Source organism: Ursus americanus, chromosome 10 (assembly GCF_024610735.1).
Source record: "Ursus americanus isolate L20-20 chromosome 10, mUrsAme1.1.p, whole genome shotgun sequence".
Lineage (NCBI taxonomy): Eukaryota > Metazoa > Chordata > Mammalia > Carnivora > Ursidae > Ursus > Ursus americanus.
Genome location: NC_142136.1, coordinates 64,757,195 through 64,772,407, shown reverse-complemented (window position 1 = coordinate 64,772,407; position 15,213 = coordinate 64,757,195). Strand labels below are relative to the sequence as shown.

Here is a 15,213-nt window from a genome sequence, read left to right as displayed (position 1 = left end):
GATCTACAAAGAACTTCTCAAACTCAGCACATGAGAAACAAATAATCAAATCAAAAAATGGGCAGAAAATGTGAACAGACACTTTTCCAATGAAGACATACAAATGGCTAACAGACACACGAAAAAATGTTCAAAATCATTAGCCATCAGGGAAATTCAAATCAAAAGCACCTCGAGATACCACCTTACGCCAGTTAGAATGACAAGAATTGATAAGGCAAGAAACAACAAATGTTGGAGAGGATGTAGAGAAAGGGGATCCCTCTTACAGTGTTGGTAGGAATGCAAGTTGGTACAGCCACTTTGGAAAACAGTGTGGAGGTCCCTTAAAAATTAAAAATAGAGCTACCCCATGATCCAGCAATTGCACTACTGGGTATTTACCCCAAAGATACAGACGTAGTGAAGAGAAGGGCCATATGCACCACAATGTTCATAGCAGCATTGTCCACAATAGCTAAATCGTGGAAGGAGCCGAGATGCCCTTCAACAGATGACTGGATTAAGAAGATGTGGTCTATATATGCAGTGGAATATTACTCAGCCATCAGAAAGAATAATTACTCAACATTTGCAACAACATGGACGGCACTGGAAGAGATAATGCTAAGTGAAATAAGTCAAGCAGAGAAAGACAATTATCATATGGTTTCACTCATTTATGGAACATAAGAAATAGCACGAAGATGTGTAGGAGAAGGAAGGGAAGAATGAAGGGGGATAAACAGAAGGGGGAGATGAACCATGAGAGACTATGGACTCTGGGAAACAAACTGAGGGCTTCAGGGGGGAGGGGGTGGGGGATTGGGATAGGCCGGTGATGGGTATTAAGGAGGGCACATATTGCATGGTGCACTGGGTGTTATACGCAAATAATGAATCATGGAACATTACATCAAAAACTAAGGATGTACTGTATGGTGACTAACATAATAAAAAATTATTATAAAAAATAAAAAATAAAGGATAATTTTGAGTATAAAAAATAAAAGCTCTATATTTAAGAAATAAAAGATACTTAAATTGCTAGTAATTACAAACTTAGTCCTTTCAGAAGATAATATTTTCCAAGTCAGCATTTTATATTCTAAATTTTTATATAGTAAATTTTATTTATATAAATAAGAGTCATTTCATTTAAAAAGCTCACCTATGATATTTATTTTATATAAATTCTTCTATGAGCAGTTCTTGGGTAGGAAGCACCATTGTGGACCACTTTTCTTGTAGTGACAATACCTTTTAGAATTTTAAGGAAGAGGCCTGGAAAAAAAGAACTCCCTTAACGGTGCAAATAGAGTATTACAATGACACATTCAGATTTACAGGAAGTCTTAATTGATTTATAAATCTCTTTTATTTTCTCCTTTTTATCCCATACACAGTTCATAAAACACTGATTTCTCTGTAGATCTATGACACATCTCATTTCTATTTTTTTTTTTTTAAGTCTAAAGTCAGAATTCATAGGAAGGTATTTAGGTTCATTTTTCAATCTAGAGTAGAATCCTGGATCTGTCACTTTACTTATATGTGACCTTGTTCATGCTGCTTAATCTCATTTATTTTCACTTTATGCATTTTCCTCATAGACTTTAGTTAGAGAATAGTTTAAATAATGAAAGCCAATTGTTTATACTTTTTCTTACGTGCTTTAGTTGGTAAATATTGAACCACTCATTTATAAGTAGGGAATAAATATTTCTCTAATCTTGGAATGATAGTTTTGTAAGCATTTAGCCTTATTAACACTAAAGTATTAAAAATTATAGTAAAGGTTAGAAAGACCATCTGAAAATACAGGCCTACTCTACAACATCTACAATAAATAATTTTACAGCTTCTGGCAAAGAAACCAGAGATCCAAAGTGTACTCTACTCTTTTGTGATTAAATGATATATAGAAAGGAGCATTGTTTTTTGACTGTGAAAGATGGAACCGTAAGCTTCCTATAACAGAGGCTGATTGTTAGAATTATACATACTAATTGTTGATTCCTTTAAAAGCAGACTATTTTTTTTTCCTTCCCACTGAGCCCATCTCTGTTATTTACACATTACATAATGGTTGTTGGTTATGCCAGACTCTACAGAAATACTTACAATTCATTTAGGAGATCAGTCTAAAAAATTCTTCAGTGTTCTCCCATTTTAGTATATACTAATTCTTACACACATTTATTCAGAGGCTCATAGGCTTAAACCTAAGTATCTACTTCTATTAGTTCAGTCATCAAGTGTCCACATCATTGATTTTCAAACTGGTTGTTGTTGTTGTTTTTCCCTCTATATGGTTCCCTTTTAGAGCACCTCTTCTGAGTTACTAACCACTGGTCTACAGGATTCATAGTAGTGACCCAAGTCAATTGGACGTGTAATAGTGTAAAAGTAAGCAGTTCTTTGGTAAGACCATGGTATGGTGAAAAGATGCTTGAGTTGGTTCTCATAGATCTACAATTAATATCTAAGAGAGTACATGATCCACAATAGTTTAACATTTGCTGGAAACATAAGGCTTCAGCTAGCTGTTTGATGGTACTTCAGGCATATGTGATCAGATGACTACCTTTTCTTTTATTTTTGTTTAGCTCAGAGTTGGGGTCATAAGAGAACTGGTAATAGCTAACCTTAACTGAATGCTAGCAGGATGGCTAACTTTTGTTCCTAAGTGCTTAAACCCAATTACTTTATTTAATCCTCATAACTACAACACTGTTAGATAGGAACTTTTATTTCCATATTTAGATGAAGTAACTGAGACTTAGAGAAGTAGAGTCATTAAGGTCACACAGCAAGTGGTATAGCCACAATCTGAATCCAGGAAGTCTGAATTCAGAAACAATCTCTTAACCATTCTAGTAGCTATTTTTGTTAATAAGACAGAAATAGTAGGAGGAGTTGAAGTTTTTTCATACAGCCTTTAACCTGAGAGAATATCTAGGTCAGTTAAAAAAAAAAAGGGGGTCAGAAGTTAGGATGAGGGCTAGTTTCTCATAAAGTTGAGTTTTGGAGCTGTTCACAGAGAAAAATACAGAGTATAATTTTAAAATTTGGGAATATTTTGTTTTTAAATTCTAAAATTTCAGAAGACTTTAAAAATATTCTTAAATGAGATTTTATTGCATGTATGGAGTTGTATGAGGACAGACTTATTGGGTTCTGATCCTGGATCCTCTGTCTACTAGTTTTGTGATCTTTTCCAAGTTAAATTTTCTGTGCCTATTCTTCCTTATCTGTAAAATGAAGATAATAATATGTCCTTTCTCATAAGTTGTTGTTTGAGAATTAAATTATTTAATCTATGAAAAGCTCTTAGAATAGTACTAAATGTATGTAAGTTTACCTGATGGTATTATTATTATTAATATTAATTGTATTTATCCTGTAGCATGTGGTCATCTACCTATATTAATGAACATTTTTCTTTGATAACAATTTCTTCTTGAATCTAATTTCTGGTACCTATCTGCCCCTAATCTTATTTTTCCTTTATTTCCATTTTCTTAACTACTTACAGTTTATGTCTTCTTTTATGCTTTTTGTAACTTATGAACCAATTTCAACTTTTGGGGGGATAAGGCAGAGTATACATACATATATACATCTTTATTTCTGGAATTTAACAGTATTAGTGCACAGGCCTTTTCTTGTTTACAGATATATATATCCTTAGTTCCTAGAACAGTAATTTTTAGTTTTTGATACATAAAATATTTAGGGGCGCCTGGGTAGCGCAGTCGTTGCGTGTCTGCCTTCGGCTCAGGGCGTGATCCTGGCGTTCCGGGATCGAGTCCCACATCGGGCTCCTCCGCTCTTCCTCTCCCACTCCCCCTGCTTGTGTTCCCTCTCTCGCTGGTTGTCTATCTCTGTCAAATAAATAAATAAATAAATATTAAAAAAAAATAAAATATTGAATGAATGAATAATGGATGTATGACTTCAAATTTGTCAGGTATTTTGTATATGGCTATTATTTTCTTCCTAAATTTTCTATTTTTTAGACCAGAAAGAGATCTAGTTTTTCAGTGTTCTTCTTTAAGAATGGTACTTTTAATACATCATATGTGATTTGATCAATAGAGAATATCATTGTATCTTTTATTCTATGTGTATTGTCTATCACCGTACCTAAAGTAGCATTTGGGAGGGACAGTAATACTTTTGACTCACTTGACATAATGCACAAGTCAAATACATTGCTATTAAATCATCTATGTATATCAATTCACATTTTTTAAAGTAAAGTATTATAAGATACTAGGTATATTTCTTTTAAACATTTTAAAAAATTGATTCCATCATTTCAACTTTTACTATAGGTTTGCTAGCATCAGTTTCTTATATCTTTATCTTCTGTACATGGAGATTAGGCCCTTTTTTTTTTCTTTTCTGTTACGTCTAGTTTGTCAGTATAGTAATATCACAAAAGAAAATGAACTTCATGTCTTAAAATTTATCCTTAGTGAATTCTGCATTTTCTAATGATTATCACTTTTTGGATCCAAATTCTTTTTTATAGGAATTTGTCCTGAATCCTACCCAGTAGTTATATGCACCATTTTGCTCTACTTGATTTGAAATTACCTTTTTCAATTTTTAAAAAACTAGACTTTGCTAGTTTTCATTCTTACAGCGCGCATAACTATAGCTTTCAAATTTTTATCAAAAGTCATTTTAGACTAGAAGACTTGAAATTTTTTAGAGTAGCTGTGCTATCCTGCTAGTTGAATTATTTTATTATTTTTATTTTATTGTTATAAATAATCTCTGATGTTATCATTCTTTTTGTTTATTTTCAGCTGGTTGGCGGAGAATTTGACTTGGAGATGAACTTTATTATCCAGGATGCTGAGAGTATAACATGCATGACAGAGCTTTTGGAGCATTGTGATGTAACATGTCAAGCAGAAATATGGAGCATGTTTACAGCCATTTTACGAAAAAGTGTTCGGAATTTACAGACTAGCACAGAAGTTGGGCTAATTGAACAAGTATTGCTGAAAATGAGTGCTGTAGATGACATGATAGCAGGTATGAGGTTATCTGACAGGTTAATGTACTTTAAATGTTTATAAAGATTCACGTACTTCTCTTTATATTCCATTGGTAATATAGATTTGTTGAAGCTAACTTGAGTTAAAATAGATAGAAATGTATGGAAAATTGCCCTTGTATATTAAGGAAAAACTTGAAGAATGGAAGAAACCTTCTTCTTTATTAGATAAACATAATTACTGATTTTGCTTTTCCAGGTTTTAGAAAATCTCAATTACATGGAATAAATAACCACGAAATCTATCAGAAAAATAAACAGTACCTTTTTACATAGTACTTAGTTAAACTTTACATAATTAAAATTTTACAATATGTATTACAGTTCTGTATAGTGAGCATTTTGCCAACTTCTTCAAGCTCCATGCTTTTCAGTTTGGCTTATATGGAACTATGACAGGAGGAACTAATATCCTTAGAATAAGCATGTTGAATTTTTAGGAAATGTCCATTTTACTTTGATACTTTTTAGAGAAACTTTTGTATTAAAATAAACAGATAGAGAATAGAAAATAAAATTGCCATGGAATTTCAAGATAAAAATACTAAGCTTTGTGCTTGTTATGTGTTATTTCAAATAACTTTGAAATCTGTGATTATTCATTGCCAATCCTTTGTCTCCCTGCAAGTTCATTCTCCTTTGTTGTTAGATGCACTTCAGTAGAAATGTTTTGAAAGATGGTCCCAGAGCAACATTATTCCCAGAGAATAAGTTTAGAGTTTAAAATGTTGATTCTTTTAAGCCATGAATCTTCAGCATAAGTCTCTTCTGATATAAAAGGGTCTTCATGATTTTAAAAGTGTTAATATGACTCCTCACAGTATCATACCTGATCCCTAGAAGTATCAGACACCAGAGAATCCTCTCTCATATTTTGATTTATGCATAATTAATTTTAATATTAGTAGAACAAAACATTAAGAAATAATGGAGTGAAGAATAACTTAAAGATGAATGTCTTTTAAACAATATTTAAACATTTTTGTTTTTCTAATAGAGTATATTAGAATCATTTCTAATTGCTTTCAAGCTGGCATCTATCTCTAGAGTGATTTCGCATTCTCTATACTGGTTGTTAATGGTTAACTTGATGAAAAATGAAATTCAAATTTAAAACATCCTTTTAATGATGATATGTACCATCTGTAAACCATTCTGTAAATTCTAGCATTGTTTAACAGGAGTTTATTTGCATAAGCTTGTATGTTTGGTGCTTACATGTTGTATAGAACATCATGTGATCTTTGAGTACTTATATCTGGGTTTAGTCCTGAAGTTTTTTTTGTTTTTTGAAATAAAGTGGCTACCACTTTATAAAGTGCGCTTTAGAAAATGAGCCACAATTACATACATAGTAGTTTACTGGTACATAATTCATGAGCTTTGAGATATAAGATGATAGTAAGCTTGATTAGTACTGCAAAAGTTCATATGTTCATGTTTTCTATTATATAAAGCTCCTAATTCTCTTATCTTTGCTTCTCAATAATAATAATATTGGTAACACAAAACTTTCACTTTTTGTTATTTTATCATTGAATAAACATCAGAAAAATACCTCTACCGTACTTTTAGCAGAGAAAATAAAATTTAGATAACATACTAATGAAGCACCAAAAAACACTACTAAGTTTTCACTCTGAATATTTATAGCTTGTTAAGTTCAAAGAGGCACTTTTCACTTACTAAGGTGTAGGTATTACTGGAAGGTAGTTAAATACCTATCTAAATTGAAAAGAGAATTTCATAGTCTGAGTATTTTTTCTCCTTTAAAAATTTTGTCCAGAAAAAAACACCTGTTATAATAAAATTAAACTGAACTACTTGGTTATATGTACAATAAATAAGAAATTTTAATAATTATGTAATTAAATACAAATTTAATAGATTACTTTTTGTGACACACATATAAGATTAGATAGAGGTTTGGAAAAATAAGTTTAATTTTTTAGGAAAGTATTTGTAGGTAAATGTTTAAGAAATCTGTGAATTTGCCATTGCAGCTAATTGCTTGAAACTGCTTCTTATTAACTTAGGGTTTTAAGATGCTTGATTTCTATCTAGAATTTTTTCTTAAAAACAGATCTTCTGACTAAAATGTAGTAACTATAAACTTTTTTATTGAATGATGAAACATTTTATTTCATTAAAAGATCTCTCTCAAAAATGGCATATCAATAGTCACAATTTAATCATAGGGATTGCTTACTTATTGTGGCATTAAGTAAGATTATTCAATTATTTGTTGATGAAAATAACCATATTAAATTTCTATTTTGAAATATTTACATAATAAATATTTTGAAAGTCTCAAATTCTAGGTATTAATTTATGATATTGGAGAATATATATTATATATTAGTAACTAATTATTTAAACTTATTCTAACTCGCTTTTTAAATTAATTGATGATAAATTATTTAGAATGTGTATGTGGATTGATTGTAATAATTTGTGTAGCATCTTTAATCCTTAGGAAGAGCTTTAGAAATCGAAAAAATGAAGTATAAATATTTAGATGTTTAATTTCTTACAAAGAACGATTGATAGAGGTACTACTCACAATGTCTACATGAGAAAGAAATCAAGGACGAGAGATTAAATGTATAATTTTCCTATTATCTGGTGAGCTGGTGTGTCTCTCATATGCACATAAACACATGAACAGAATGGATATCACTAGTAATGTGTTAAGGTCATACTTTGATTTAGAGACTAGTAGGTAACAGAGAGGGCTCTGGAGCCACACTGCCTAGGTTTTAATCCTGACCCTACCACTTAGAAGATAGAGTGTGTTCTTGGGCAAGGTGATTAGGTTATTTATGTCTCACTTTCTTCATTTTAGGAAGTGTTTAATAAGAGTACTTCATAGGCTTGTTATGAGGATTTGTGTAGTTAATAACTGTACATCACTTGAAATAATGCCAGGCAAGGAGTAAATGCTCAAAATTGTTGTTAATGGGGCAAGGAATATTTCAAGTATATATTTTATTAAGAATACATAATTCTAAAGTAAAATATGGTCAACTCTCACTTTTTTATAAATAACCGATTTACAACATTAAATCATTGTACCTTTGCGTATTTTTGCTTTCCTTTCCCTGCATACAGTTGGTGTATGTGTGTATGTGTATTCTGGGAATTTATAAAATCTATTTTATATATTTGCTAAGGAAACTTAATTATAATGGTAAATCTGATGGGGAAAAATCCTAAAATTCAAATACAATGCTTTTGGCTGTCTGAGGACTTAAAAATTGTTAATTAGAATGACTATTCATGAGGACATTTAGATAAATATGTATGTAGAAATGAGAATTGATAACTTTTGCTCTTTCAAAAAGTGTATTACCTTGACAGATGGCAGCTCATGACTAGAGTTCAGAATAACTTTATTTTCCTTTGAAGATCTTCTAGTTGATATGTTGGGGGTTCTTGCCAGCTACAGCATCACTGTCAAGGAGTTGAAGCTTTTGTTCAGCATGCTTCGAGGAGAAAGTGGAATCTGGGTAAGCTGTGGTCAGAGGGAAAAGTATTCAGTATTGGTGCATTAATACTTAATGTTCAGCAATTTGTCTCTAGAGAGCTATAAACTTGAATTTGTAATGGAAATCGTTCTCCTTAAAGAGTTTAGTAAATGATGTGAAATTAATTTCTCTCTAGTTAGAAAACAATCTAGTGTCTAACATGATACATTAGGTATTTTTGCTAAAGTTGTATGGTGACAGTTCTTTTTCTTGTTTCCTTAGCCAAGACATGCAGTAAAATTATTATCAGTTCTTAATCAGATGCCACAAAGACATGGTCCTGATACTTTTTTCAATTTCCCTGGTTGTAGTGCTGCGGTAAGTTTTAAATACATGTGTTTATTTTTATTTATTTATTTTTAATTAAGCTCTGTTAAGGTATAATTCACATAAAATTCAACAATTTTATGAGTTTTAAAGTTCATAATTACCACCACAGTCATGCTTTTCAACAATTCCTCGTTTCCTAAAGTTCCCTTGTGTCTCTTTGAAACCAGTCCCCTCTCCCCAGCCCCTGTCCTTGCAGTCTCAGATTTATTTTGTGTTTTTATGACTTTGCCTTTTCTAGAATTTCATATAAGTAAAATCATACAGTGTATAGTCTTTTCTGTCAGGCTTCTTTCATTTACCATAATGCTTTTGAGGTTACCCACGTTGTAGCTTACCAGTAATTTATTGTGTTCCTTTTTATTCTGAGATGTGTTACGTTTTATGGATATGCTACAGTTTATCCATTCACTAGTTTATCCAATTCACTATTTGAGTTTTTGGTTTCTGGCTATTGTAAATAAAACTGCTATGATCATTTGAACACAGATCTTCTGTGGGCATGTTTTCTCATCTCTTAAGTAAAAACATGAGTGAAGTTGCTGGATTTTATGCTAAGTGTGTGCTTTATTTCACAAGAAACAGGCAGATTGCTTTCCATAGTGGAAAATTTTGCATTCTCCTTGACAGTATATGAGAATCCCAGTTGATCTGCATCCTGGACAATGTCCCTCTTTTTAATTTGAGGCATTTAAATGGTTATATAGTGGTACCTCATTGTAGTTATAATTTTGTATTGCCCTAATGACTGATGCTATTGAGCATTTTTCATGTGTTCATTGGTTGCTTTTACATGTTTGTGATATTTGTGTTCAAATCTTTGTTCAGTTAAAAAAGTTGGCTTTATTATCTTAAGAGTTCATTACGTATTTGGGGTATAAGTTATTTTGTCACATGGATAATTATCAAATATTTTTTCCCAATCTGGCTTTTCTTTTACTTTCTTAACAGTATTTCTTAAAGCAAACAGATTTTAATTTTGATGAAGTTCAATTAAACTTTTTTTATGGAATATGCTTTTGTAATCTAAGAAATCAGTATAAACCAAGGTCATAACATTTTTTTTTATGCTTTCTACTAAGAATTCTTTTGTTTTAGCTCTTATATTTAGGTCTATGATTCTCTTTGTGTGAATTTTAAAAATATGATATGAGGGAAGGTTGGATATTAAACTTTTTGTTTGTTTTGCATATGAATATTGAATTGGTTCATGACCATTTGTTAAAGAGACAGTCCTTTGACATTGGGTTACTTTGGCACCTTTCTTGAAAACTATCTAGCTGTGTTTGTGTGGATTTGTTTCTGAACTCTGTTTGGTTCCTTTGTCCTCTGTTTCTGCTTTTATGCCAATATTGGATTGTCTTCATTTTCGTAGCTGTATAGTAAGTAGTTCTTAAAATCAGGTCGTGTAAGTACTCCAACTTTGTTCTTCATTTTCAAATAATTTTGGCTATTCTAGATAGTATTTCAGTACATGTTGTGAATAAACTTGTCAAATTTATAAAATGCTTACTGGGATTTAGATTGTATTGTGTTAAATCTATAGAACAATTTGCAGGGAAGATTATTGAGTCTTCCAGTTGACGAACACAATATATCTCTTCCTTTATTTAGTTTTCTGTGATTTTTCAGTGTTTTGCAATTTTTAGCATAAAGTCTTAAATATCTTTTGTTTCTGTTCCTATGTACTGGAAGGTTTTTTAATCATCAATATATTGATATTAATGTTGAATTCTGTCGAATACTTTTTCTGATTTTATGGAAGTGAACATATCATTTTTCTTGTTGATCTTTATTAATGTAGTAAATTATAATGATTGATATTTAAGTGTTAAACCAGCCTTTGTGTTCCTGGGATAAAAATTAGTTGGTTGCTATGTTTTAACCTTTTCATACAGCACAGATTTTATTTGCTAACCTAATGTTAAGAAATTTTGCAATTATTTTTATGAGTGATTTGGGGGTGCAGTTTTCTTTTTCTATAATACCTTTTTCTTGTTTTGGTGATAGGGTAATTCCTCATATGATGAGTTTGGAACTATTTATTTCTTTCTATTAAAGAGCTTATGTAAATTGATATTACTTAGTCTAAAATGTATGCTAGAATTCACTATTGTAGCTATTTGGAACTGGAGTTTTCTTTGTGGGAAGGTTTTAAACTATGAACTTAATTTCTTTAATGGATATAGGGAGGTTTTCTATTTCCTTTGAGTAAGCTTTGTTAGTTTTGTCTTCCAAGTAATTTGCCCAGTTAATCTAAGTTGTTGAATATATTGGTATAAGTTTACCATTATATCCCCTTCTTACTTTTTTAATGTCTGTAGGATATTTAGTGATGCCTTCTCTTTCATTCTTGATACTGGATTTTTTTTTCTTGATTAATCTAGCTGAAAGTTTATCCATTTTGCTGTTCTTTTCAAAGATATAACTTTCTCAGTCTGCTTGATTTCATTGTTTTTATCTAAATTGTGACATTGTAGAGAGTATGTATAATTTTGACTAGAAGAACTGATTTTGATTTCTGAATCCTCTACTTCATTACTGTGGAAGACTAGTCCCTTAATGTCTCTTGGCTTACTTTAATGTAAAATATTAGTACATTCTCATCGAAGAGTGTTACTGTGAGCCCGTAATGAAATAATACACTATTTAATATATAAGTTGTAAAACATGTAAATATTTCTTGCTCTTTGGTTATTATTAGTGCATAAGCATCCTTGTAGTATATCATTTCATCAACCATTCCCCTGATTTTATTTGTTTCCTTTAATATTTATTACTAACTTTTATTTAAAGTTATAATTTTCTATTGCAACAAAATTGTGAAACAAAAATAGCAAAGTTAAAAATCTCTTTCCAGATGAAAGTTAATTTTACATACCAGATTGTTAGGGTGGAACACATATCAAATGTACATTGTGGTGCTTAGTGGAGAAAACACTGTCACTGTCCCTAAGAAGGTACCGGTTTTCTCAGATTTATGTAATAGTTCTATTTGCATATATACATATATTTTAATACACTTTATAGAACTGTTACTGGTCTGACATCTAGTAGATTTCAGTTTAAGGGATGAGAAAGAAGAACCAAGTGTTTTGACAGTAATATAAACAAGTTACTGTCTTATTGATGGAATTAGCAAAATTAGCTAAAACAGAGTGTTAAAGCTATTTTAATAAGTTGTTTGAATTGCCTCAGTTGGGTTGCAGGTCATCCTGTTTTTAGATATTTGATCCATTTACCAGAAATCTGTGAATATTTTCTATTAATATGTAATGCATTTTACACACACATACATGCACACACACAGAAAGAGAATTTTACTTACATGTTGTTAGTGGTGTATGTTTGAATTGTTTTCGTTAAGGGGATTTTGATGGACTTACACTCCTCCTTTCTTGGTTTTCCCTGTATCACTCATTTTCATGAAGGGTAGTATCAATTAGGAATATAGTTTATGTAGGCGAAGAAGCAAAGAAGAAGCTAGAAGTTTTACAACTGTTATTTCATTTGAGTCATAGAAGTTATATATAAGATAAATGATATTATTGCTATTAAATTAGTTGTGGAAAGAGCCTCAACATGTGACATTGTTAAGGTTCTAAAGCAGAGTCACAGCCTGAACTAAAATTTATCTGACCTTAAGTCAGTGTTTTATTTTGTTTTGTTTTTTAGCAACACATTGGCTCATTTCCAGGTGTATTATCTCTGCTTTGTAACTACTGAAGAAATCAGATAGGAGCTGATTTTAAAATCCTTACTATTACAGTGTTTTTGGTAATTTACTTCTGGATGAGCATGATAGTAACAAGAGGGTACATACTGTCTGGACCACTGTTGATAGCAGTGCCTTTGGATCACTAAAATTATGGCACTGCTTACATTTCCTCTGAAATAACCATACTACATATTATATTTTATGCTGTGGAGGTGCCTTTCTATGAGCTATGCTGCCTTCATATGAGCAACTTGGAATGGAATTCTATGGAGTGGGTTATGTAAAGGTGAATGACAAATGTTAGATGATATTTTATGTGATCTGTGACTTTTATGGATATACTATTTAGATTTGCCTTTCATGATTATCATTTGTTTCATGAATCTGCTTAATTTGGGAAATAGTGAATTCTTCTAATTCACTGAAATAGTTTACTGAAAGCATTCCATCTAAACATCAGGATTATTTCTTTTGCAAATTAAATAGATAGGAGCATAGATTTTGGAAATTGTTGGACTAGAGGGCGGTGAAGGATACAGATTTTGGAGTCCTGTGGACTCATTAGACACAGTGAGGAACATCCAGTTTTGGGTACTAGCATATTTCAGAAGGAAGTATGGAAGAAGAGTAAAGACAGCTTAAATCCAAAATCACAAAGGTATCCCAAGGGGTATGCCATTAACACCATGGGATCAGAAGGAAATGTAAGGAATCTAGGAAATGAGTGTTGAGATCAGGCACAAATGGTTTGGATGTAAATGTTCCTGGATTTCACATCAGGCAGTACTGTACAGTCAGCTTTTGTACATTGACTAAGGGAGGTTGTAGGCATTAGCTAAAAAGAGTATGAAAAGCCTGGAGATACAGTGTATACTGTAGAGGAGGCTGTGGTTGGTATAAAACGTAAGAGTCAAAGATTGAGGAGTACCATCTTGAAATGGGCTATTTCAGGTCCCTGAAACATTTAGTCTAGCTGTTGCATACTAAATTTAAGAGAATGTCTTTCAGTAAAGGTAACTACCTTGTTCAAGAGATTGGCCATAATATAAAGATCCTTATTTAGCCACGGAATTATTGGAAGTCCACAGTGAAACTGAGGAAAGTGCTATTCTAGAGCCTTTCAGGTGTGTGTTTGGAACCAACTGTAGCAAGACCAAAGACTAATATTATTTCATTATCACTCAAGGTTAGATTCTTCTTTTTGTAAGACTTTTTTTTCCATTGTAATTTGGTTCACTAGTGTTTGCAACTGTATGTGATTTAGGACTCTTTCAGTCCTACTGTGGAGATAATAACAAATGATCTCTTGGATCACCTGTCTTTCTTAGTGGAAGAGTAGGTCTAGAAAACTTGAAGGGCAGCTTGGCTCAAATTCTTTCCTCTATCCTTTAGTTTAATGCAATCTTTAAGTTCTAATTTAGTGTCTAGTGGACTGGATGTTGAAACCTGATGATATAGAAAGTGTTAAGGCCATTAGCTGGGAATAAGTCCATGATTTTCTGATATTTATACTTTCATTGTTTTTTGATCTGTAAAGGCTATATTTGACCTTGGTTACTATCACATTGTCTTTAGCTGATACTTTTCTTTTTTCATTGCCTTGTAGGCAATTGCATTGCCTCCTATTGCAAAGTGGCCTTATCAGAATGGCTTCACCCTAAATACTTGGTTTCGTATGGATCCATTAAATAACATTAATGTTGATAAGGATAAACCTTATCTTTATTGGTAAGTAATATATTTAATTTTAGTGCTTTTATCTTAAATATTTCACTTTTATAAATATGTAACAGTATCAAGGCAACATTAAATAGAATGAGTATGTGTTTGTGTCATATACATATATTTATATTTGTATATGTTAAAACTATAAAGACACATGTCAGTTTATTTATTCATTTTTTGCTATTGATTTTAGGGAACCTGCCTCACTATTTTTTTTTTCCAATTGCAATTTGAAAGTCAAGGTTTACAAACCTTCTCTGTCCAGTCCACAGCAGATTAGTTATGGGATTGTTAGTGGACGTGCAAGTCCCCAGTCCAGGGGAGAAAAAAACAAACTCCTTCCAGATTTCATTACTTTGCCTTTTTACTTCCTTTGTTCAATGAGCATAATTAAAATATGCTTTAAAAATATTAGTGATAACTACTATGTAAGAAAATAGTCAAATAATAAAAGTAATTATTTGATAGATAACTTTTTTTTTTGAAGATTTTATTTATTTATTTGACATATGAGAGTGAGAGAGCACACAAGTAGACAGAGCGCAGGCAGAGGGAGAAGGAGAAGAAGGCTCCCTGCTGAGTGGAGAGCCTGATGCAGGGCTCAATCCCAGAACCCTGGGCTCATGACCTGAGCTGAAGGCAGAGGCTTAACTGACTGAGCCACCCAGGCACCCCTATTTGATAGATAACTAACAGAATGGGTTGATAAACTCAGATAGGTTGACCTGTAAGGACTGAGAGCTTGGTAATTTTAGTTTACCAATTATGCACAGTAATGAGAACATCAGACTTTCATTGATTGCCTTACTGTATACCAGGCATTGTAAGTGTTTACATGTATTAACTCATTTAATACTTGCAAT

General features: G+C 31.8%; 1 protein-coding gene across 9 annotated transcripts in view; it reads left to right on the top strand.

Annotated features, from left to right (window-relative positions):
* NBEA (neurobeachin) overlaps window positions 1-15,213 on the top strand; it is a 662,067-nt gene that overhangs the window by 64,220 nt on the left and 582,634 nt on the right. For all 9 annotated transcript variants that reach the window (XM_087865187.1, XM_045796974.2, XM_045796975.2 and 6 more), the window contains exons 2-5: window positions 4,800-5,031; window positions 8,462-8,562; window positions 8,803-8,898; window positions 14,232-14,353. In XM_087865187.1, coding sequence (XP_087721313.1) covers window positions 4,800-5,031; window positions 8,462-8,562; window positions 8,803-8,898; window positions 14,232-14,353 — 551 coding nt within the window. The remainder of the gene's footprint in view (window positions 1-4,799; window positions 5,032-8,461; window positions 8,563-8,802; window positions 8,899-14,231; window positions 14,354-15,213) is intronic.